Source organism: Daphnia carinata, chromosome 2, assembly GCF_022539665.2.
Source record: "Daphnia carinata strain CSIRO-1 chromosome 2, CSIRO_AGI_Dcar_HiC_V3, whole genome shotgun sequence".
Taxonomy (NCBI): domain Eukaryota; kingdom Metazoa; phylum Arthropoda; class Branchiopoda; order Diplostraca; family Daphniidae; genus Daphnia; species Daphnia carinata.
Window position 1 is genome coordinate 873,092 of NC_081332.1, and position 25,333 is coordinate 898,424.

Below are 25,333 nucleotides of genomic sequence, written 5' to 3' on the forward strand. Positions count from 1 at the left end.
ACTTGAGTTATTCCGAATTTTTCACGAAAAATGTAGAGTTTAAAACGTTAGCTTTGTGGAATCGACCTTGTCAAGCACCTGAAATACCTTGAATTAATAATTGACCATGAGTATTCACATTTTATTCTACTGGAAATTTGTTTTGAATTTTAAGGTCGCACACCATAATATAGCAATGAAAATGAATAAAAAGAAGAAGAAGAGATGTTGAGCGGCATCATTCGATCTTCTACCGGCTTCAAGCCAATAGCAATTCGAAAACCAATTGGAAACCTGTCCCACTCTGTTCGGGGTTCTGTGGCAAGATGAAATTGCATTGCGTCTCAGTCGTGGTAATTCATTTTAATTTTTCATTATTACGATTCAGTTTTTTACGTGTGTTTTATCTAACAATTCTTCAGACCGAGATTCTAACTGTTCATTTGGCTGTAATGCTAGGTTCTATTGCTTTCACTATGCCTTTGGAGTTGCCAAGGAGAGGAAGAACGCAAGAGCCATGGCGAACGGCATAAGCGATTCTTGTACTACAGCAAGAAAGGCGGGTTCGGCCTCGGTTTGGGTCTTGGACCGAAAGGCGCTGGAGTCCCGGCAATGACCATGGTCGGTCTCGTGGAGCAACCAGTTCCTGTCCATGTCGGCGTGCCAGAATACCCGCCCTACCCTCCTCCAGCTTATTCACCACCTCCAGAGTATTCACCCCCACCTTATGCTCCCCCACCAAGCTACGCTCCTCCACCTTACGCTCCTCCGGCTTATGCCCCACCATCATACGCTCCGCCGCCGCCTGCGTATTCTCCCCCCGCACCTGCCTACGCACCACCGCCTCCATATTAGGTGCATTTGCAGCTCGCTTTGATTCCCTTGAATTTAATACTACCACACAGCTGGAACTGATGTGGTGGAAGAAAGATTCATTTTCGACCAATTAATTGCATTTTCATTTCCAATGCTGTAAGCCTTGTACGTCAAATACATTGATTGGTACACTATTTCAATCATGACGTTATTTTCGATAATCATGTTACATGAAATAGAAGTAGTCCATCCAAGCACGAAGAAAATAGATTTGTGTTGTTCTTCAAATTTTGGCGCTTATTTTTTGAAAAACGCGGCAATGTTGTTCCCCACTGAGCAGTTTGTCTGCTATACACCATGAAATTACAAAGACGTTTCTGTTCCAGCAGTCAGGCTGGAGAAATAATGATTGTTGTTCGATTTTGTTGACCAGAAATAACAATTATGGCAGATACTGACGAGGAGCCGGATTACATGTCTGAAGAATTCTTGGCGGCATGGTAATATGAATGTCTTACTCCAATGATGGTGTTTTATCTAAGCAAGCTTATGGGTTGGATCTAAAACAAATTTAAGAGGCAGAGAAATGAAAGAAAACTACTGTCTCAAGATGTATAGTTTTGGTTTCCGTCGTCGTAATGAATATCAAATTCACTGAAAATCAATTAAGTGAGGAAATTATAACAAAAAGTGTGTTTAAAATTCATTAGTTTAATTGTTTAATGTTTCTGGATCTTACGTCATTTTCATACTGAATCATTTTACAGTGTAAAAGATGTCAGGCCAGGACTAGTTTTCAAGCAGAGCACTAAAAGGCAGTTCCAGTTGGAGGAGCAGCACCGAAGTGCAAATGAAAAAATGAGAAAATTGAACAAACCAGTCAGAGTTTTAGAGGCTGAAAAGCGTGAAGAAGGGCTAAGCACAGCTATTAGTAGCCAGAATAAAGGTATGAAAGAATAAAATTAGATCTTTAGACAAATAATTTGCATTCTACTTTTATTGCAGGCTTTGCCATGTTACAAAAAATGGGTTACAATCCAGGCAAAGGCTTGGGAAAGACAGAAGAAGGTCGTGTGGAGCCTGTAGCCGTTGAAATAAAGGCTACGCGAGCTGGATTGGGTAGAGAGGCTGCCGTGAAGGATATACTACAAAGAAAGATGACAATGTTGCAGAACAGAATCTCTAGCCAAAACAGTTCGACAAGTGTAACTGAATTTAGAAATCGTAAAAAGGATGAAACCGTGCAGAAACTCATGCTCGTTGATTTGAGGAAGAGCCAACGGATGTGCCAAGTTCTGGACGAAGAAAAGAACATCCTGGAACCGGCTGAACTTTGGTTTTGGCCCCAAGTGGTCAAAGAGTCGGACAAATCTGATCAAGAAGACGAAAACGTTGAAGAAAAAGAAGAAGAACAACTTTTAGAACCTGGTGAACAATTGGAGTTGATCACGGCATACCTCCGCCAAGTGCATTGGTATTGCACTTGGTGTGCAACGAAATTTAATGACGATCTAGATCTCAGTTCCAGTTGTCCTGGTGCCACGCGAGATGAACATTGATAAGTGGTTCAAATGGTTTTTATGTAATTTGCTTGCATATGAAACGAATATTTTAATTGTCAACAAAACTTTAAACAACGCTCATTTTTTTTCTATTTGGTTGGACACAGGTTCCATAAGATTTTGTTAAACGCAAAAAACAAAATGACAACGCTGGATATGAAGAAAGAAGAAAAAAGAAAAAAGAAGAGCCATGCCTACTATAAAGGGGCTAAAAATGGCACCACACTAAAAAAACAATACACACATATACCTACACAACACATATACAGACGTTTCACATCGATCTGTAGTACCGTTCACTACATGTTAAAGATCGACCCACAAAACTGAGGTAGAGAAGAGGTAATCGTAGGTCGTAGGTTGTTGGTAAATCTCCCCATGGCCACTAGGTTCATGGATGCAGGCAGCTAATCATCGGGATATGTGACCCTCTTCGATACCAATAAGTTTTTGTTTCTAACACCAGTGCGGCTAGCAGGTAGGCAGCTAGTTTGTTCGTATTACCATAAGAAAATGGTAATAAATACGATTAGAAATTTGTCGCCAATTCTTACTCCTGGCTAGAAGAGGAGCCCTTCGCCCGTAGTTGTTTAGAGAAGTAAGAGAGTGACGTGCTCTTGTTCGTTCTCTGCTAGTATAAATTTCACTCAACAAAATTTTCTTGTCCACGTAGGTTTTAAATGCTATGCTAAAGAAATATGCGCCGCTTTGCTTGAATCAGATGTCAATATCAGATTGGTAAAACAGTTAAGAGAAAATGTGAAATCAGTCATTGATTTCGATGACATGGCTGGTGGTTTGAACAAGCGCCGTATGATCCAAAGTGCAGTCTTCAAAGAGCTAATCAAGGTACACCCAAACAAACTTCCAGCTGTTATTTTTTCTTAACGTTTTTTGAAATGGTAGTTAGTAGATCCTGGAGTCAAGCCATATCAGCCAGTAAGGGACGACCAAATGTGATCATGTTTGTTGGTCTACAAGGTTCTGGTAAAACCACAACTTGCACAAAGTTGGCCTACCACTATATGAAGAAAGGCTGGAAATCTTGTCTTGTCTGTGCCGATACCTTCCGTGCTGGTGCTTTATGATCAGCTTTTAAACAGAATGCCACAAAAGCAGAATCCCTTTTTACGGAAGGTAACCTAAGTGTTTTATCATTTACACAGCAGTTTGTTTTGATTCCATATTTTTTAGCTACACAGAAGTTGATCCGGTGGTTATTGCCCAGGAGGGTGTTGATATGTTCAAAGCGGAGAATTTTGAGTTCATCGTGGTGGATACAAGTGGCCGACACAAGCAAGAGGATTCTCTTTTCGAAGAAATGTTGCAAGTTTCAAATGCTGTGGTAAGTAAAACGAATAAAATACAATTTAACACTAGAAATTTACCAAAATTCTTGATCGAAAACGAAAGAAACCAGACAACATTATCTTCGTGATGGACGCTTCCATCGGTCAAGCTTGCGAGGCGCAAGCCCGTGCTTTCAAAGAAAAAGTAGATGTCGGTTCAGTTATCATCACAAAGTTGGATGGTCACGCCAAGGGTGGTGGTGCCCTCAGCGCGTAAGTCAGCCACGTAAAAAAAAAATGTTTAAAAGATTTGCTTTACGCATACATTTTGCAAATGACTAGTGTGGCTGCCACGCAGAGTCCCCGTAATTTTCATTGGTACCGGAGAGCATATCGACGACCTTGAACCGTTTAAGACGAAGCCTTTTATTAGCAAATTGCTGGGGCTTGGTGATATCGAAGGCCTCATAGACAAAGTCAATGAGCTAAAGTTGGACGACAATGAGGAACTCATAGAAAAAATTAAGCATGGACAGTTCACTTTACGCGATATGTACGAACAGTTTACGAACATCATGAAGATGGGACCGTTTTCTCAAATCATGGTGAGTGCTTTTAACTTCTATACTGCAGTTCAAGAATATGCTACTCCACTGTTAAGTTTTTCTTTTTTTTTCATTTTCTTAATTCTATTTTAAAAATTGTTTCAGTATATATATATATATATATATATATATTTATTTTTGAAATACAGGGGATGATACCGGGCTTCAGTCAAGATTTCATGACCAAAGGTGGTGAACAAGAGTCAATGGCCAGACTCAAGAAATTGATGACAATCATGGATAGTATGAACGATTCTGAGCTAGACAATCAAGATGGAGCTAAACTTTTCAGCAAACAACCTACGCGGATGGCGCGGGTAGCCAGAGGGTCTGGCGTGACTGAACGTGAAGTTAAAGAATTGATTTCTCAGTATATACAAAGTTCGCAGCCGTTGTTAAGAAGATGGGTGGTATCAAGGGACTCTTCAAAGGTACGCCGAGTTTTCGCGCTGGGCTTATATTATGGATATCTAATCGCATTATCGTGTTGTTTTGACAGGAGGAGATATGACCAAAAATGTGAATCCCACACAAATGGCCAAATTGAATCAGCAGATGGCTCGTATGATGGATCCGTCAGTTCTCCAGCGAATGGGTATGGTACTAGTTTAAGTTATGTTTGGTGAAAGGAAAGTTATAATGTGGTTTTATTCATAAAGGTGGTATGGGAGGATTGCAGAATATGATGAGACAACTTCAACAAGGGGCTGCCGGTGGCCTAGGAAACCTGATGGGCATGGGAGGAGGAGGAGGGAAGTAGCTAATCTTCCAAACTGTGCATTTTTTTCACAAGTGGCTATATCATACCTTCCTTTATCCATGTAACACTCTGTGTAGGGATATGACTATACGGTTTGGGCTGACCACAAAAATTTTTTGTTTACCATGAGTATGTGTAAAAAGTGAGACTGTGACAATGGAATACATGATGGTGAATGATAATATTGTATTTTCTATCCGCAACTTGTTTTGTGAATATTACATGATAAGTATTATTACAAAAATAAAGCACAGAGTTGTCCCACTCACTTATTGCCTTACATTAGTAATCTAATTATTCATTAGATGGCCTTATTGTGATAAAGTGATTCAATACCTTATCCCATATTGGATTTGTAAATTTCAAAATTCCAGTTTGCAATTTAATTAAAAATTATTTAGAAACGGCAATGATGATTCCAAGTTGTTATGACTTTTGAAAAACGATGGATGATACCTAAGTCTACATATCGATATAAACGTGTAACTCGATAATCGATGGCGCCATTAGAAGAACGTTGTTGGGAGGAGATAGTAGTACAATAGTAACAGTTTTGGCGAATTGATTTTGCAACGATGAGGATATTGAGTTAAGGCAGGCGATAATAATCTGCAGTGTCTCAAATTTTTATTGACTTGCCGTCGCCTATTATAATTATTATTGAAGGAGTCTTGGCAGTTGTAATTAACACGGGCCGAAAAAAGCAAATCAATAAAAAAGTTACAAGAGTAAACGAACGTCACATACCAGGTAAAGAAATGACTACGACTGTTATCACCTAAGATAAATTTCATCTTATCCTAGCTTATCAGATCCACTGCGTCTAGGCGCCATTTCTTGGCTTCTTTTCGCGTTGAGGTTAAAAGTTGCATGGTTTGTCTTTTTGTACTTTACTCACATCTAATAATTTTTAATTCATGTTTAATAACCATACTTCCCGACTTTGGCAATATTTTTCAATTAACATCTTACCTTTCCAAATTTTCTTTTTGTAGGCGGTGTGATGTGCTTGGGAAAGCACTAGGAAACAGCCAGCAATTTGTTGGACGTCCATCAATGCATGGATGTGAAATCCAGCACAGTCATCACCCAGAGTAAACAAATCATTAGTAAAGCCAAGAAAGGCCTTGCTGAAATTGCTAACCTTATTTCACCTGAGAAAAAAAATGGGGGATTCAGATAAACCGAAACGGATAAAAGTCAAGAGTGTAATGAAGGCAATGGACTCAGATATGGAGTTGTCAGTATGCAAGGTTGGCGTGTAGAAATGGAAGATTCACATACCGGATTCGTGGGCTACCAGGTGGTTTCGAAGGTATTATAAATGTCAAGTCTTCATTTGCCTGTATGGTTTTGTCAGTTTTAGGTTAATTTTGTGTCCTGCTGGATTCCATGTTAAGTTGAATTAGTAGTATGTGTGTTCCTGAGAAAGTGTAGCATATGACTAACATAATTCCTCATTCTCTCCTGTTTTTGACATGCAGATTGGTCATTTTTCGCCGTTTTTGACGGGCACTGCGGCTCGACTGTTTCAGCTCATTGTGCAAGTCATTTGTTGCCAACCATTACAGGAACAGAGGACTTCAAGAAAATTTCACCAAAGACAGCTGAAAATGATGAAGAAAACAACGAACTTGAAGATAGCATTAGAGGTGCCATTCACGCGGGATTTCTTAAGTAAAAAAAAAAAAAGTCACATGTTAGTTGCGCTATCTTTAAGAAGAATTTATTGTCTAATAGATTAGATGAGACGATGAGGCAAATGCCGTGTGTGGCTAATGGAGAAGACAAGAGCGGGTCGACGGCAGTGTGCACGCTCATATCTCCCACACACTTTTACATCGCCAATTGCGGTGACTCGCGAGCTGTTTTGTGTCGAAACGGCGAGGCAGCCGTGTGCACGATGGACCACAAGCCGACCGTGGCCGCCGAGAAAAAGAGAATACAAGACGCGGGTGGCTCGGTCATGATTCACCGAGTTAACGGCTCGTTAGCGGTTTCTAGGGCTCTCGGCGACTTCGAATACAAGAGCGTCGAAGGCAGAGGTATAACTTTCATTTCATCCCTGTCATCTAATTTAAACGCTGTATGAATTTTTTTTCTTAATGCATCGTAGGGCCTACTGAACAATTGGTATCACCGGCACCCGAAATCTACGTCGAAACACGAAAACCCGAAGAGGACCAGTTCCTCGTTCTCGCTTGCGACGGGATCTGGGACGTGATGACGAATGAAGACCTATGCCAGTTCATTCGTTATCAATTAACCATCACGGATGATTTGTCAAAAGTTTGCGCGGCTGTCGTTGATCATTGCCTCTTTAAGGTATCAGAGCTACTTGAATCGTTTTTTTACGAATTGGGTTTTCAGCGTCGATTTTTGGATTATTTAGGGAAGCCGAGATAACATGAGCATAGTTTTGATTACTTTTCCAGCAGCACCTAAACCTGTAAAGAAGTGATGGACTGCGAAAAGAAATTCGAAGATTGATCCAAGAGAAAACATATAGTTAGTTATCTTCTTCATTTGTTGAAGTTTATCGCATTTTTAGAATTCACCATATTTTTACCCTTTTTTTTATTTATCTATTCTACTTGGTTCCCATTCTGTTTTATTACTTTCAGAAATCTTGGAAGATGACCTACATGCCGAAGTTAGTCGTATCCTACAAATGCTAAATGATGAAGAAATTCCGGATCAACCACCGCTTAGCTCCGTTGGCTCGAAGTAAGTTACAGTTTCAGTTTTCACGCTCTGAGAATGGCGTCGTTTTAAGTTTAAATATTCGTGCCAAATCGGAAGTCTGCATGAATGACTTGCTGGTTTTGTTCCAATTTTATTCTGGTCCAGCATGGTGTGTTACTTTATTTTTCGGTCATAAGTGACCAAAGTAGATGAGTCGTGTATAGTAATTTTAACCTGACCTTGCAATACCTACATTGTGTTTTAATCGATATTTATCTGTTATTCAGACGAAGTTTAATCGAGCAGGTGATTAACGATAAATACGGCACAGACCCTGAATATGATTGCCTATAATTTTACATGGCAATCCATTCATTTTCGGCATTGAATATTTTTTAGGACTGACACCGATCGTTGCAGGCTTTAAAAAAGAAGGGAAATAAAGAAACAAAAAAAAACAAAAAAAAAAAAAAAAAAAAAAAAAAAAAAAAAAAAAAAAAAAAAAAAAAAAAAAAAAAAACAAAAAAAAATAATTATGGAAAACATCTGGGGTAAAAACATTAAAAATGTATTAGAAAACCCATCCTCTTTTAAATCACCTTTTTTTTTTTTTAAAAAAAACATAGTAGGCATAGGGGGCATAATTTGTATGTTTAAATCAAGGTGGATCATAATAAAACTTGGAGAACAGTTATAAGTCATTTTATTGGAGTTGAATGAATGGAAAATAATTAACAATTGTGAGACCCGTCCTTAATTCAAATAATTTCAATGTCGCCAATCCGTTAAAATTGTCGATATTGAACCCCTTGTTTTTTTCATAATAATCAATATTTTTCGTACATGATTTCGTCTTAGAAGTTCCACAAACTCGTTCTTATTAACCTTTGTTATTTCCATTTAAAGGATTGAATAAATAATACCATTTATGTATTGTCTTTAACTTTATGGGAAAAAAGGAATGACCTGTCGCGAGAAAGGATCTTCCTTACATAATGGCTGTACATGTTACTCGTTAGCTTCATTGGGTTTCAATGAGAGGTATCGCAGTAAACAATACCTCTGATGGTGATTTCAGGCAAAATATCCTCGAGCATGAGACATATAAGTTCAAGGTTTTTAGCTTCAGGGTGACCGCCCAAAATAAGTGTTTTGAGTTTCTTCATTTTGCTTAACGAGGCAATCCTTATCTGTCACTAGCGGACAGTTTCGAATGTCTAGGTATTCCAATGTGTCGCCATACTCCACCTGAAATCCTATCCAGCACCAATCATCAATATATGGACAACTTTCCAGACTAAGCCACTTTAGGTTCTCCATTTTCTCTAAAATGCACGTGTGTAATGTAGTAATGTCACCAAATTTTTTTTTTTGTTAAAAATTTTACTTAGTTCTCAAACCCTCATAAATGAGGGTCATTTTGAACAGTCAGCAGCCTCCACTTTGTATGATCCAACATAGAATTTGGGTAAACTTGTTAAGGTATCAGAATCAGATCTTGTGTGATCCAGTCCTCTTGTCCATGAAAACGTACTTTTCCTCCACGATAACAAAGAAAAAAATGAGCTGTAGCTAACTCTGGGCCAAAGGAATTCTTGCTCGTTCTTTATAAACTTGTGATCTCAGCAACTTGTCTTCTTGAAATATATCCCATGCTTGTCTTATTCCATACGGCGTAAATTTGATTGCATTCATAACTTCGATTACTTTAATGCCATAGTTGGTATCACCTAGAGAATAACGCCAGAACAGTCTTTTTTTTCTTCTACATGGACTTTAGGAAGTTCGTAGATAACGCGGTCCTCTTTCTTTTCTGGTTCTATCATCTTCTTATGATCTATTATGGAAATTTGTGACGAGGCCGCTATGGGACGTTGTCTAGAAACACTCCTACAGATCTTTGGAAACACTTTTGTGCTAATCGTAATTGGATTAACCTAGAATAACTTATAGCCATGCTAAGCACGTTTAAGCAGCACTTAGTTGTTATGATTCTTCACAGTGAAACATTCAGCTGTCTGCTAGTATGTCACAGAACACGTTGCCGGCTTCCTGCTAATGTTCATTTCATGGGAAAAACTTATATGGCACCGCTGCAGGCAGACAACATCTACAAATTCCGTTATTGAGAAGTAATGCGATGACTTTTTTTTACACATGTTAAATTGAAGAATAACACGTCAACAATCTAGCTGACAAATTGGTTTTGATAAATCACTGGCGGTAAACAGAGATGACGTCTATCATCAAATTTTGTGCGCTTTCAGGCGCACTTGATGATTCACCACACTCGTACCTTCTCAAAGTCGATGATTTCACCTTCCTGCTGGACTGCGGTTGGGATGAAAAGTGCTCGGAAGGATTTATACACGAACTGAAGAAACATGTCAACAAAATCGACGCAGTGCTTCTCACCTATCCCGACCAACTGCATCTGGGAGCCTTAGCATATGCAGTTGGGAAACTTGGCCTTGCCTGTCCTGTCTATGCTACGGTCCCTGTCTACAAAATGGGGCAGATGTTTATGTACGATTGGTATCAGTCCAAGGATAACATGTAATACCTCATCGAGCTTATAGTACTACAAAAAAAAAATCTAATGTGATTACAATTTCTCCTTAGGGAAGACTTTGATCTGTTCACATTGGACGATGTTGACACCTCATTTGATAAAGTTGTACAGTTAAAATACAGCCAAAGTGTGCCTCTAAAGGGTAAACTTCTAAGAACATGATACATTGTATTGATTAATAAATATTGATATGTTTTTACAGGAAAAGGGCAAGGGTTGATTATCACACCACTTCCAGCAGGACATATGTTGGGAGGAACAGTGTGGAAAATAGTAAAAGATGGTGAAGAAGATATTATTTATGCTGTGGATTATAATCACAAAAAGGAACGCCATAAATGGTTGCGAGTTAAAAAGATACAACGACCATCGCTTCTCATTACCGATGCATTTAACACCCTTTACCAACAGCCCAGAAGACGAAGCCGTGATGAAAAACTGATGACAAATATCTTACAAACGTTGAGAGGAGGCGGTAATGTCCTTATCGCTGTAGACACGGCTGGAAGAGTTCTCGAATTGGCCCACATGTTGGAGCAGTTGTGGAGAAATCAAGAATCTGGTTTGAGAGCCTACAGTTTGGCTCTGCTAAACAATGTGGCGTACAATGTGAATGAGTTCGCCAAATCCCAGATAGAATGGATGTCAGATAAATTAATGAAATCATTTGAAGGAGCAAGAAATAATCCGTTTGGATTCAAGTAAGCCGTTTAGTGTCTCTAAATTCGGTGCATTTATTGAAATAATTCCACCAATATTCTATAGGTATTTGCAGTTATGTCACACCTTATCGGAGGTGCTTCGCATACCGGGCTCAAAAGTAGTTCTGTCCATTGGCCTGATCTGGGTGTGGATTCGCCAGAGACCTGTTTGCCTTATGGTGTTCCGATTCCAGAAATTCTGTTGTTCTAACCAGCCGGTCAGGACAAGGTACGCTGGGCCAACGTTTGTACAATCAGCCGAATTTAAAATCCGTCACCCTCGAACTGAAACAGCGTGTCAAACTAGAAGGTAAAACATTGCTTTCGCGATGCATAGCAAACGGAATTTCTAAAAGCTCTGTTTGAACTTGAAGGTGCGGAGTTGGAAGAATACCGAAGAAGAAGAGAACGAGAAAAAATATATTAGCAGGGATTAAAGTTAAAGATCAAACTGTAGCAGAATCTAGCGAATCGGAAGATGAGGTGAAAAAGGCCGGCATGACATTGTTGTACGGTCAGACGATAAAGGTCCAGGAGCAGTACAGCACTTTTTTAAAAGTTCGAAGAAGCATCCCACCATGTTCCCGTATTTTGAAGATAAAATCAAATTCGACGAATACGGTGAGATTATCCGCCGGAAGATTACGTAATTGCCGAATCTGAGGACCACGATATGACCGACTATTCGGTTGAAAAACCAAATGGGAAGAAGAAGTATAACAATTTGAGCTATACTTTTGCTTTTTACAATCGTGTTATTTTGCGTTTGATTTTTCATTCTTTCACTCTAGCCGGAAACAACAGAGTGCCCTACCAAGTGCATTTCCACCACGACAACCTTGCCGATTAATGCAAGTATCCAGTATATTGATTTCGAAGGACGATCTGACGGTGAATCCATCATAAAATTAATTGAATCCATGAAACCGAAGAGAACCATAGTCGTCAGAGGATCACCCGAATCTTGCCAAGCACTGCATAATTTATGCCTTTCAACTGGTAAAGTTCTTTATAGTTAGTCAAAATTAGCCGGCTGTCCTTATTTTTCTTGTTTTTGTGTGTTAGGTTCATCAGACAATAAAGCCTTTATAGCCCGAAAAGGAGAAACAATTGATGCAACAATCGAAAGCCATATTTACCAAGTGCGCTTAAAAGACTCACTGTTGTCCTCACTTTCCTTTGGTAAAGCCAGAGATGCTGAAGTGGCCTGGATTGATGCAAAGCTTACCTATCAAGTACACTCGCTGTTCCTTTAATATGACAAAAAGAACTGAACAAAAAAATACAAATAATTGGTGGGCTTTCTTGATAACAGGCAGAAGACTTGCGGGACTTGGACGATAAAGAAAATAATTCGCTCCGTAAAGAACAAGCACCGCTGTTGGAGCCGTTAGAGCCCAAAGATGTAATTATGTTAAGTTCAATTTATTTTGAGTGCCAATATAAACATTTTTTCCCTTTAGATTCCTGGCCATGAAACGTCATATATTAATGAACTAAAGTTATCGGATTTTAAACAAGTGCTTGTGCGTCACGGTATCCCATCTGAGTTTATTGGAGGCGTTCTTTGGTGCTGTAATGGCAATGTTGCACTTCGTAGGGTATGAACTTCCACCAATACCTAATTAAATTTACAAAACGTTTAGGGGCCTTTCCTTGTTTGTTTTTTGTAGAACGAGTCGGGTAAAGTTACACTGGAAGGCTGTGTATCAGACGATTATTACCGCGTCAGAGAACTATTGTACGATCAGTACGCTATTATCTAAAATATCGGTCAAACCTGTCAGTGCATCTATGCATCTAGGTGAAAGCTTCCATCCGTCGTTTCCCCCATTGCGCTTTTGTTTACTGGAAATTGAATAAATATGCTTTTTGTGATAAACTACTATTCATTTGTCAAGTAGATTTTTTTAGAACATTGTATCAAGCGAGTGATAAAAGGTTATGTCGGTTGAAAGAAGTGTTTCATAATAATTGCTACCATGGAATCGTTTAGTAGATGACGTTAAGTAATTCTTTGCTCAATAACCCTTCAAAAATGGATCTGTTGTCGAAATACCCGGAATATTTGCGCAGCATCGGCTAATGCTGGGCGTAATGCTGGCGCACTTGCGCGAACCAGCGCTAATACCATGGGAATTTTCCCTCAAATTCTGCAAAATTTGACATTAACTGGAATTGGTTGAATATCACCGATTATACTCCAAACGAAACTCTGATGCCGGGAAAATTGTTCTTTTTTCATTAAGTCAAAAAACTTTTTAAATACACCGAATATTCGCAAAGCGCGAAAGCGCTGGCGCGCCAGTATGCTACAGCGCTTGGGGCACCACAAATATTCGGTGCATTTCCAAAACGGTTGATTTACTGAAGAAAATAAAATTTTCCTGAATCAGCATTAAATTTTGAGTACATGCTGCAATTTTCAAAAAATTCCAAGGAGTGTCAAATTTTCGAGATTTTTGAGTGAATTTCCCGCGGTACTAGCGCTGGTTCGCACTACCGCGCCAGTATGCGACCGCGTTAGGACGTTGCTCGGTCTCGGTTTTTATATGGTTAGAGTATGCCAACTTGTCATTAGAGGATTATCTGCGAATCTGACCGTCAGATGGCGATATGTAAAAAAACCTGATTTTTATTTAGGAGGGTGAAACGGGTTGTCATAAACCATAAAAATTTTAAACTATCATTCCAACTAATTTATTCAAAAATAATGGCAAGACCTGGAGCGAGGGTAGCAGATTCCAAAAAGATCGTAAGCTTATAATTTCCATTGAGCTCTTTGGGCACAATTTTTAATCTAAATTTAATTTTGTTTGTTCAAAAACGATCATGAAGAATTCAGAATTATTTACACTTACTTATGGAGCCCTGGTAAGTCAGCTACTGAAAGATTACGAAAACGCCGAAGATGTGAACCGACAACTTGACAGAATGGGTTACAACATTGGTGTTCGAATAATTGAAGATTTTCTGGCTAGAACATCTACTGCCAGATGTACTGACATCGGGACACTGCCGAAATCCAGAGTGCTTTTAAGATGTATTTAGGGTGAACCCAACTGTGAGGTTGGTCCGCTGCCAGCGATGAGTTTTCCCTATTATTTGATCAGAACCCAATGACAGAATTTGTTGAGTTACCAGACAGCTGTCTTAGCTTGAAGTACTGCAATCTCTTTTGTGGCATTATCGGGAGCCTAGAAATGGTAACATGTTAAGCACATCAGTACAAACTTTAGATACTACCTGACTGCTTTAGGTTCAACTGGAAGTTACCAGCTGGTTTGTTCAAGATTCTTTGAAAGGAGACCTACTACAGAACTTGAGTCAAGTTCGCCAAAAAATTAGAGGATGCCATGCCAGCTGGAGAAGACTAGGCCACCTACAAACATCATGTTGTGTGGTTTATGTCAAACGTGTAATAAAAGAAAAATCTCTGGAATTCTTGTTCAATGATAGTTTGTTTATTTTTTCCAGTCAGCCAGCGACGGATTTCCAATAACTAGTAATTTGAATAAAATTACTTTCAGCCGTTAGCAGTGTGGGCAGCCATGGCCTCCCGCCAAAACCACCGCCAAATCCGCCACCATATCCTCCAGCGCCCACCATGACCTCCACCTGTTCCTCTGACGACAACTACAGAAACAGTTCTTCCACCGTATCCTGCGCCATGTCCTCCGCCATGTACTCCTCCGAAGCTACTGGCGTGTCCTCCATGGATCCCGCCACCATGTGCTCCACCATGTGCTCCACCATATCCTCCTATTCCACCGCCAATTACACTAACGTGTCCTCCGCCGAAGCTACCCCCGTGTCCTCCGCCGAAACTACCACCGTATCCTCCACTCCTTAGGTGACCGGCCATAGAAGTAGCCCCAAAGATGGCCAGGACAATGGCCAGAATGACGGAAATCTAATTAGACGGTATGCAAAGGAAAAATGCAAAAAAGGGAATTTCCAGATTGAAGCTGCCATGATTTTACCTTGCTGCTGTGCATGTTGGATAGATTCTAGTAGCTGCTGAACGATGTGTTCTTCAGACAAAGTCGTACTGATGGTTTATTCAGAATTCGGCTGGTTTATACTTGCAGAATGCATTGTCAGCACACATTCAAATTTCTGAAGAATGAATGACGCACACAATGGTTTACTAACTCTCAATACGTAAGTCTGCATTGTTTCAACTGAGAGGGAAAGTTATTTCGTCTTCATTGTCCATTTTCACGGAAGTGTGAACAGCTTAAACCACCAGCGGCTCGAAGTGTCTCTTGTTCTATCTCCGATGGTGCTCGAGTCGTCAGCCGTTGATTGTAGTCGAGTTCAAACGATAGGGAAAGTGATAGCATTATACAGAAGAAAAGGTCTATAAAATTATGGCGAGTATGAACGGTATGTACACCTGACTAATTCTTTTTATTTTACAGTTTTGTGTGTGTAGTTTCTCTTTTCGTTTGTGTCATTTTTATCATTGATCAAGCTTGATCTTTCAATAGGACCGATTCATTCGATGAATGAAACGTTTTGATTAAATTTCGTACAGCTGCTTTGGATGGGGACTAATCTCGTCTCAGCAAATTTATTTCCTGCTACGCCATGTGCTGTGGCCGCATTCTCCACTACACCGATTAGAGTTGAACCGTTTAAGGTATTCCTGTTCCAAAAAATGTTTTCGCTTTAAAAATTTAAATAATGTGTAAAACTTGATTTAGTACGAACGGAACATCTGGTAAAGAGTGGTGCAACACTGATTTATCTATAATGAAGAGACCAATATTCACGTCAGCCAACCCACAAGTGTGGAAAAGTCGGCTTTTTTTTTCTAAAGGAAAAACATAACGGGTATACTAGAGGTAAATACATAATACATCAGCGCCGTGTAAAACTATCACTAAGTAAAATTACAAAATCATTGTTAGAACGATTGTGTTCGCGGAACGAAAAGGACAACTAAACTGGATTTGAAAATTTACTTCCATCGCCGAGGTAAAATGAACCAGTGAAAAATGAAATTCCGACACGATTTTCTGCCGGTTCCACATCTGTCAACAAACAGAGGACAGTGCCCACAAGTGAATATCGAATTTTAGAACCTTCAAAACTTCATTCGACAGAGTTACTAGTAGAGAGTGGCTCAATTGCTTACTCGACATCAATGAAAATGTGCAACAGCTGGGAAAGGTAAACAAATTTCGCAAAATCTATTTTATTTATTTCTTTTTTTTGTGCTCTTGATTATTTTCTTTTAAACAATGTTTTTTGCCGAACAGTCGACCTAGAAACAGTTATAATGGCAGAAGGAGAAGGCTGTCTGATGAAAGATAAAAGTTTCTTGGAAAATTCGAGCACGTGGAATTGTTAACGAATCTCGTTCGTTCTATCTACGGCGATCCCGTTGTTTCGTACGGGAAGGTGGATCGCTATCATTCCAACGCATGTATTTAAACCGGTTTAGCTAAACCTAAACGGCAAGTAAAAAATTCTTTTAGTATACTGAGGTTTTATCTGCTTACTGATTTATATTTATAGCCACTGCAAAAAGTTGTCGACGGACTTTCATACACTTAGATCCGTTTGAATTTGAAGACCTAACGTGATGAAAAGATAAACGACTGACCTGAGCTCTTTTTCTCTGCAAGAACAAACTCTGCGTCATCACAAATGCCACACATAATTTGTAATAAATATCGGCAGGTACATAGTATAATTCCAAATATATCAACGTGTCCCTCAAGTGAGGTTGCAATTTCAGGTTTACACCTACAGCAGCGAGTGATGATTGTGAAATGTTATTCCAGTGGCCTTAAGACGTCTTTCTCCATTTCAGGATTCTTGAACTTGAAGTTGCTTGTAGAAGAATCAATCATGTGTTTCCACATCGCATTCAAGCAACAACGTTTGAATGAAGGTTATGTAGTATGGTTTTGTGCGTAAACCCCCACAAGTGTTAATGCTAGTCCAATCTACACAATCACGAAAAGAAAAAGGCCAACCCGAAAAACCAAAAATGCAGAGTGCGTTACTATCGAACTTTCTGTAAGGAGTAGCCGTCACTTGAAACAATTGCCTTAAAAGCTTTTAAGCGCATTATAATACAGTTATAACCAGAAGTAAAAGAACACACAATCGGGCAACATTCTGAGCATCTTCAGCCGCAATGGAGCAAACAAGATCTCCTCGAGTTCTATTGGTGCTCTCGTCCATTTTATTTTTCTTGCCACAGGTATTTCGGTTTCTAAAAAATTGGTTATACCCCCAAATTATTAAGATGTAGTTAAATTCCGTCCCAATAAGACTTACTTTTCGTATAGTGAAGAGGAGCTGAGACAGTTGAAGCTTCCAGTGGTATTCTCCAGTAAGATCGTCGTCTTCCAGACTGTTGTACAACACGATGCGTAACTCAGTTTTATATCTGCTTTGGATCAATATGCATTTAGCGCTCAACTCCGCCACACCTGCGCTCTTTACTAGAAACGAAAGTAAGTTCTATTTACGGCTCATTTATGGTGGCTCTATCTAATTTAGATTTACTTATACTCTTCGATCGATCAGTGTCCTATCACCAACGGCTGCTCTGCATCATCAGATTTGTGTGAGTGATTTTTGCATTTGTTCTATTTCTGAATCTTCTGAGTCGTTTCCCCCTGATTTGCATTCCTTTTCCCATCTTCCAAATCCATCCAAGTTTCCACTATTGTGCTCAATAAGCTTTAACGTGAATGCCTGGTTACGAACAACGACATGCACTCGTTTGAAACTTGCCAATTAAAGATAAAAACCCGTTCTCTCAATTCTCAATCCAGCACTCTATTAACGTGGGGGCGTCGTTTCGCTTAAAAAGGGATACTATGTGTAGGTAGTCATGGGCACGTAAACGTCGTTAACAAATGGCACCTCATTGCTAAGAATTTTAAAAGTTTCATCTGCTCTTACGTCGCGGGAAGTACTTAAGATGAAATACGCTGAAAAAGCTAATTAGAATGTGTGCGACAATGACAAACGAGTATCATTAAACGACTTCCACGAAATGTAGTCTTTATCATTGCAAAATCTGGCCACAAATCACACTATTCTTGTGTTTCATCCTACCTGCTATGCTATAAACTTAAATAAAAGTTCGCTAGCCAAACTCCGATCATCCAGTATTCCAGGTAATTCTCTGTCCAGCTCGTAGCATTCCTTATCACTGACCTATAGATTCCAGTGAAACAACATTAATATTCTGATCACCTGACGCACTATTTTGGCCCACGTCGAACTCAACTGGTTGTTAGCTGATTAACAATCTCCCGTGCCTTAACGTTCCAACTGTTGTCGCTGGTTTCGTTTTAATTGTTGTTACAGTAAACCAAACGGTCGGATCTGTCAGCCCTTTTTGTTTTCTCCAATTCTCCGAATAATGGGATATCGTCAATGGTCAAAGATGTATGGCCTGCTTCTACGTTGGTGACGTCGTAGCGAATGAAATCCGGTTGCTGATGGCATCAAGAAAAACAAAAAAAGCTAATCCTACCTGATGGCTTGCAACCTGTTAAAACCAATATATTTATCACTGATGTTTTCCAAATTGAAACGATTGTCCCACCTTGAGTTTCATAGCTAAAAAGAGGACCAGAGTCCATTTGCGGCAATGTACTTTCTTGCTAAGTCGATGTGCGTGTTGTTGTCCAAATAGCATTGATCCAGGACTGGATTTTCTATTTCTACATTGTTGTATGAATCACGCCGTGTTGCATGCCTACTAAGCCAACAGCCCAAAAGATATGACCAATATGACAACGAGATGTCATTTGTTGGCATACAAACCAATATAAGAGGAGAATAAAGATGAGAAGATTCAAAGAGGCAAAAGCTTGATGCCTGGCACCAGAAGAAAATTGAAACACAATTAGTTTTTCAGCCACCAAACGCTTTTCAAATGAGGTATATTTTCTTTTGAGGATCCAAATTCTTATTAGATGCTGTGGGTTAACAAAACAGTGGTTATAGCTCTGTCAAATTGTTATGCCTTAATTTTTCTTTTTATCATTTTGTGACCTTTTGGAACTACCTCCAACTGGTAATTTAAATTGGTGATCAAACTCAAGAGCAATTGAGATAGCCAGTTCACCTTGGCTTGTAACGACGGCGTTTAGACAAAAACCGGTCGACAAAGACGAATCGTATGTCAAGCCAGCCACCAATGCGATCTAAAAAAAAAAAAAAACCAAAAGACTTGCTTTAATTCTAATAATATCCATGTGATATCTTACCAATCAATTTCCTTTGGCACAGCTATTTATTTATACTATTGCTTTTCAGGAACTCAAATCACTCTAGGCGTTTACAGTTGTTTCCGTTCGCCTTAATTTTTCTGTATGCCATCGATCGTTCAGATTTTCAGTGACAAATCTTAAGTTGTCTGAGAGGGAGTACCAGGAATGATGCGATGGACCTTTAGTTGTTGACGTAGACTGTCATCATTCTAGTGAAACGTCCCATCTGTTCAGGCTTTTTAAAGTCCTATCTTAAATGACCGGCACGAAAACCCGTTACTTATTTCAATCGTACAGCTCTTTTGACAGTTCCATTTGTTTCTTGCAGTGCTTGCATAATGAACAGCGAGTCTTTTACTCCCGGTATACCTTTATGGCCATCTCGGGCGTTAGGAAAGCCCACATACAGCAGGTCTCAACTGATGCATTAATATTGGGCCAAACAGTTTCTCAATGCCCACACACTGGCATCATAATTATTGAATGCCCATAACGACCTAGGAAATTGCTCAACAAGTTTTCCAATCGATTTACTACCATAATAGGATCAAAATAAATACATTTTGGTGTAACACCCAACAGTTGCATGATAAACTATAATGCCCTACTTTTTGCTTGACCTCGTGTACGGCTGCATATCGCCGAATTTTCTAGAAAATGTTGACCTTTGCCACTAGCTGGCACTTAATGACCATGAACAATTTGAAGAGCCAGTTGGCCTCCACCCATTTTGCTTGTGCTGGTTATGTACTTCTCGAACAATGATATCGACGTTATCAATAGTAGCTTCATTATCGCTTTTTTTAAATTAGTGCAATTTCTGGAATTTTGTTCCTTCCTAGTGGTGAGCAGAACCAAAACAGTAAGGTAATAGACAATTTTGGGAGAACGTTTTCACAGACGAAAAGTCGCGTGTTCTTTTTTTTTTCTCATTAGTGTTTTCGTTTCTCCTAATTAACAGTTACATTTTCCTGAGATCTCCAATTATCTACCATGAGACAAATCAGTTCTTCTTCAGCATTCTCAAATAATAGCCTTTAATGGGACAGTCCTTACCAGTAGATCAGCTTCGCAGAGGGAGGGTAGTAATACTTTTGCAGGCAAGAAGTGTTTCCAGCTATTTCGAACAGAAAATGTGTATTCTTTGTTTTGATCAGGAATGGGTTATTTGGAACAATTTCACATTTCCTGCTAGTGATTGGCAAGTGGGTAATTTGGTGTTTCTTCGATGGTTGCTGATAGTTGTTTGGATGTGTACTAGCGTCACCCAAGTTTTTTTTTTTCATTGCTACCACAAAAATGTATGATGGGCATGATCAATGGTATGATAGCAAGTAAATAGCCAATCCCACAAAAAATTTATGTTGAAACTATTGGCAAAAATGTCTAGGTCAGCGAACGGTATCTTTGACACGCTTTTTCTCGTGACAGTAATTGAGCAATTTTGATACAAACGGCCGAAATTATCTACAGGATTGAAGCTACCATATAAACAGGTATTTTGGTACTTGATTAATGTACACATCTGTTCCAAGAAATGGTTCAATTGCTGTCCACGACATAAACCGGTCGATTTGTCTCACCAGTTTATTTGTTACTTGTCAACTGTACATCTTCGCGCCATTTTCGGTATAACTAACGATTTTTCCGCCAAGGGTTTATTAAACACAGTTCAAAGAAATAATATTATATTTTGCCAAGCACTGCAATTGCATCACATATAATATGGAATGTGAACGTTTTCGAATAAGGAGTTGTTGTTCAAAGCGCTGTAACAAATTTTTTCGTGTTCTAAGTAGCAATCGTGATTGTAAAAAGGTACAGCCATTCTATGCTGTGACATCAAAATTAAAATGTAACTTGGTTTTTTTCCACCCTCCTTTTTGGACGCCCTCGATTTAATATGTAGATAATACCAAAGGGAAATGTGTGTTCAATCAGTGAATTAACATAACGAACACGACACCCCAGTTGATTAAAGTACAACTAAATTTGTCTTTTTCCTTTGAAAGTTGGAACCTTTTTTCTTGCCATCATTGACACGATGACTGAACGATAAGAAAATTATACAGCTGCCGGAGCGAGTCCCTCATTTATCTTATTGGGTTCCGTTCCGGGAGATGATGGCTCCACACCCAATATCGATACCATTTCGGGAACCAGTTTGCTCACATGTGGACGTCCTGCAACTGTGTCGAATGCGACGGGAGCAACAAGGATATCGACACATATTTTATTCGATCGAACTTGAAAGAGTGAGATAATCTGTAATACCTGTGAATCAGTCATAAAAGTTTTCTCCTAGCCTGTCAACGATGTGATCATGGAAAACTCTGCTGCGAATTGAAAACGGCACGAGGTCTGGCACGACTTGAACAAGGTACATAAACAAAACTTGAGTTTTCTTTTGCAACTAATTCACTACATTCACAAACCAGATTTCCTACCCACGTTGTCGTAGCATTGATGTTCTTCCGGTTTTAATGAGATCAATTCAACGAGGACTTGATCATCCGGGGCGTTGTCAAAAGGTGGGTTTAAAAAAAAGGATAAACCACAATGAAAATAGAGTTAATTTGGACACTTGTTTTTAGATGGACCATTTCAAGTAGCACAGAAACTCGAGTGCATACAGGTGTGGACGTCACCAACGAACGCACACGACGGAATCGAGGAGAAAAACAAGGTACCTTCCGATTTATTGAATAGGTGTAGAATTCGTTATGATTTAGTGGGGCTTGTCGGCATTGTTCTTCAGGTAACCATTATTCATATTTTATCATTTCGTAAAATGTGTTCGTGGTACTTGAAACTGTTGGGTAATCTTCTGCCCCAGAGACGGTTTTTGAAGCTCGGCACAACCGGTTTTCGAATAATTTTTGCTGTGCAAATGAACCATTTCAAATAGTTGGCTCCTACAGTAGAACGATCAAGTAAAAACAACGGTCAGGATGCCGATGCAAAGAAAAATGCCAAAATGCTACATCAAGTGACTAGTATCACATCCCAATAGATCTAGATATTTATCTTTGCCCCACAACAACGAACATATCTTCGTGTAGAACCGCACCCCATTCCTTTTCGTCATTTTCCCCCCAATTTGGTAGCAGGTTTGAAAAAGAATTCGGGTTACTTTTTACTCGTGGGAAAGGGGAAAAAACAAAATCGGTTGACATGTACGTGCTTCGAAAAACGTACAAGTATGAGCAAATTGTTTGTAGGGAACTTGTTGCTTGTAGATAAGAATCGGGATGAGGTTGACAACTAAGCCACCACTACATATCCTTGAAGAATGACAGCGCATCACAATATGCAAGAAGAGCTGTCTAACCATATCACGCTCCACACCATTTCACACGCTTTATACGGAATTAAAAACAGCGCAATTATAAAAAAAAAAGGACCGGTTCGAGCTTCACTGGTTGACATTTTTTTTTATTAAGGGAATAACCTAGCTCTTGCAATGAGAATAAAATTCTAATGTTTTCAAGCCACGTAATCGAATACAATCGGGATTCCTGTTTAGGTCTACTCCTTTCAGTCCAATTTTTCCTTATGTACGTTTGGCAATCCCAAAGAAAACTGGCATTGTCGGGTCGTCGAATATTGTTGGATCATAGCCTTTTTTTTGTGTTGTTGTTTTTACAAAACAACTTGTTCCCTTTGGGGCTTTGTTTCATCTTTTCTTATTCAGTTTGTCTGTGGATTTCATTCGCTACAGTGCCTGGCTGTCGCAGTGTCAGACATTACTCAAGTGCTTTATTTTGTTGTTGTTTGGCAATTGAGTTCAAACAATTGACGTGCAACATCGGTATTTATTTTTTTTAGGTAATTACAGCCTGCAGAATGGAACAGAATTCATTGCGTAATGACCTGTGAAGTGATTCGTTTCCATTGACCTTTTGGTTACGTTCGCGAGACCAATAAAAAACGCAGCGTTTCGCTAATGGATTGCAGTCGGATATCGGTTTCGGCACTAGGACGTGACGTACTAGTTGGAGATTTGTACAACTATTATACAGACACTATCTTGAAAAGTAAGATGTTTTAAAATAAATTAACTACTTCATTAATTTCTAATTATCTTTAAATCGATTAGGTAGTATTTTAGTACCGGGCGAGTGCATACGCATCGAGCACAAATTAATTCCCGAAACGGAACGGTACTTTTTCTTTAATCAACCTGCCAAATTCAAACCTTCTTTGCTTGGCATCAACTCGCATTTAAGGAGAGCATCGAACAAGGGTCTGTCGATTTGAATCTTCTTTGGTTCGCCGATTTTCTGAAAGCTAGTCCGTCAGAAGGCGACGAAAATGAGGCGCTAGTCACTGTCTTCTTCCGTGTCATCCGTCGGACTGAAACACTCGATCAACATTTTTTCAACTCCAAAATATACAACTATCAACTAGACAGCGGTGGATGGGCCACGCATTTGGTCGAACAGGTTGTCTACGGAGCCGAGCTGATTTGTTCCATGCGAAGACCTGTCGACTGGAGGCGAGAAACAAAGGACAGCGCTGAAGAAAACATTTACCTGGTGGCCAAAGCTTATTTCGATCGCATTATCGGACCGAAGGCAATCAATACCGAGCCGCCAATTGAATTAGAAAAAGTGTCTTGCCGAATACTCAGCAGCCTAGAAGATGTTCAACCGACAGAGAGTTCGTTTCGACTGTCTTGCGAATTTCTTAAGGACGTCATCAATTTCAAAGAAGATAATCAACCTGCGAAATTGTGGCGTCCCATTTACATCGTACGGCGCCAAATTCCTAAACAAATTGAAACTCGGATTGTGCTGGACAGACTAACTGATAAGAGACTGAAAATTGAAAGGAAATGGCACTGGATTATGAAGGAGAGTCACAGGATAGCAAAACATCCATTTCTTAATCGAGTTCCTCCTTTTGAAAGAGCGATATGTCAGTTCATCGAATTACTGGAACCAGCTGAAAGCGAAATAATGCAATATGACCTTAACATTATTGCAAAGAAATGTATCCAAGACCAAGTTTCAAAAGACGTCAAAACTATTTCTGATTGTGTTTTACTATCAGATATGGTAGATTGGCTGATCCAACGTCGCAGTGAGATTGACGCCATCTGTTTGATGCTGAAAGGCCACCAGATGGGAATGTTCGACATGGCGGAAATCGAGTCTCGACCTCCATCCAGTTGTGAAAAACGAGCCAGAGTATTCGTCTTGAAAGTTGACTACATCTCAGATCCGCTGATGGAACGCATTCAAAATTTGATTGGCAACTTGGAACCGGTTTATAAACTTCCAGTTTTTCCGGCCATCTCATCCGGGAAAGAGCGTCTCGGAATAATTAGTAGAGCATTTCACGGGTTTTCGGAAGAGGCACGTTGGTGTTCCAATGAGCAATACAGCTATTACCAGATCGGTCTAGTTCCACTTTCATCGCCACTGGAAGATGGAACGATCAAGACTATTGTGTACCCCGCCATTGAAATGACACCGTCTTGCTTGCCAGCTGCCCAGTCCAGTCCTAAAGAATCGGAGAAGGACGAACAAGATCATCATCAGCTACTGTGTCTGCCTATCAACCATCACCAGCAACATCCAAACACTCCCAAGAAGACTTTGACAGTTTCCAATCAAAGTGATAATCCATACGAAAAAGTTGCTTATTTTCTACTGAAAAGTATCATGATGATTTCGCCAGAGAACTTTGATGACGACAGTAACGTTTAAAAAAAAATGTTATTCTAATGTGTTGGAAATGTCAAGATTTATTTTATACGAGAACTTGTTTTACATCAGAGTCGTGGATTTTGGAGGATTTTTTGTTTATGAACTAAATTTCATATAACCTTGATTGTTTCGTAACTAAATAATGGATCAACTGAAAGAACTGAAAATATATGATTATTTATGAGGCAATACAATTTGTGAAGCGAAGAATATGTAAATTTTATTTTCGATAAAAAGTGCATCAGGTGATCAATAACAAATCAATTCCTGAGGGCGTTCTTGTTTGTCGTAAGCTAACTTCGTATCTGAAAGCTGTTTATCCAAAGGTACGAAATTTGAATATAATTTCCAGCATACTGATCAGTATAATGACAAGTTTTAACTTATTGAGAAGATTG

At 39.4% G+C, this 25,333-nt stretch overlaps 2 protein-coding genes, 3 long non-coding RNA genes and 5 pseudogenes across 6 annotated transcripts; 8 read left to right on the forward strand and 2 right to left on the reverse strand.

Moving 5' to 3' along the window:
• The first annotated feature begins 1,153 nt into the window (after positions 1-1,153).
• LOC130699588 (G patch domain-containing protein 11-like) lies at positions 1,154-2,432 on the forward strand. The gene is made up of 3 exons (XM_057521838.1): positions 1,154-1,295; positions 1,563-1,741; positions 1,801-2,432. The coding sequence occupies exons 1-3, from the start codon at positions 1,240-1,242 to the stop codon at positions 2,352-2,354; spliced, it is 789 nt and encodes a 262-aa protein (XP_057377821.1). The 5' UTR covers positions 1,154-1,239; the 3' UTR covers positions 2,355-2,432.
• Positions 2,433-2,735: 303 nt separating this feature from the next.
• Positions 2,736-7,742, forward strand: LOC130699572 (signal recognition particle subunit SRP54-like; annotated as a pseudogene).
• A 961-nt stretch (positions 7,743-8,703) lies between these two features.
• On the reverse strand, positions 8,704-9,653 carry LOC130699587 (distal membrane-arm assembly complex protein 2-like; annotated as a pseudogene).
• Positions 9,654-9,906: 253 nt separating this feature from the next.
• On the forward strand, positions 9,907-12,890 carry LOC130699583 (probable cleavage and polyadenylation specificity factor subunit 2; annotated as a pseudogene).
• A 703-nt stretch (positions 12,891-13,593) lies between these two features.
• LOC130699589 (trafficking protein particle complex subunit 3-like) lies at positions 13,594-14,346 on the forward strand (annotated as a pseudogene).
• A 141-nt stretch (positions 14,347-14,487) lies between these two features.
• Positions 14,488-15,068, reverse strand: LOC130699590 (ctenidin-3-like; annotated as a pseudogene).
• Positions 15,069-16,502: 1,434 nt separating this feature from the next.
• Positions 16,503-16,874, forward strand: LOC130699593 (uncharacterized). The gene is made up of 2 exons (XR_009003471.2): positions 16,503-16,660; positions 16,719-16,874. It is a non-coding gene; the product is annotated as an uncharacterized LOC130699593 (long non-coding RNA).
• Positions 16,875-17,057: 183 nt separating this feature from the next.
• LOC132087764 (uncharacterized) lies at positions 17,058-17,598 on the forward strand. 2 transcript variants are annotated; one of them, XR_009420549.1, is made up of 3 exons: positions 17,058-17,189; positions 17,278-17,445; positions 17,519-17,598. It is a non-coding gene; the product is annotated as an uncharacterized LOC132087764 (long non-coding RNA). The 2 variants fall into 2 exon arrangements; XR_009420548.1 differs by having other exon boundaries at positions 17,064-17,189; positions 17,261-17,445.
• Positions 17,599-21,507: 3,909 nt separating this feature from the next.
• LOC130699594 (uncharacterized) lies at positions 21,508-21,910 on the forward strand. The gene is made up of 3 exons (XR_009003472.2): positions 21,508-21,601; positions 21,660-21,752; positions 21,816-21,910. It is a non-coding gene; the product is annotated as an uncharacterized LOC130699594 (long non-coding RNA).
• A 1,231-nt stretch (positions 21,911-23,141) lies between these two features.
• On the forward strand, positions 23,142-25,097 carry LOC130699585 (uncharacterized). The gene is given in 3 exon segments (XM_057521835.2): positions 23,142-23,258; positions 23,321-23,443; positions 23,446-25,097. Coding segments are annotated over 3 exon segments (1,704 nt in total). The 5' UTR covers positions 23,142-23,167; the 3' UTR covers positions 24,936-25,097.
• Positions 25,098-25,333: the final 236 nt, after the last annotated feature.

What these genes read in the sequence shown, in the direction of transcription:
- LOC130699588 (XM_057521838.1), top strand. Translation starts at nt 1,240, where the DNA reads ATGGCAGATACTGACGAGGAGCCGGATTACATGTCTGAAGAATTCTTG. An exon ending in GAAGAATTCTTGGCGGCATG is followed by an intron (nt 1,296 to 1,562) that starts GTAATATGAATG and finishes ATCATTTTACAG; the next exon opens with TGTAAAAGATGTCAGGCCAG. An exon ending in TATTAGTAGCCAGAATAAAG is followed by an intron (nt 1,742 to 1,800) that starts GTATGAAAGAAT and finishes CTTTTATTGCAG; the next exon opens with GCTTTGCCATGTTACAAAAA.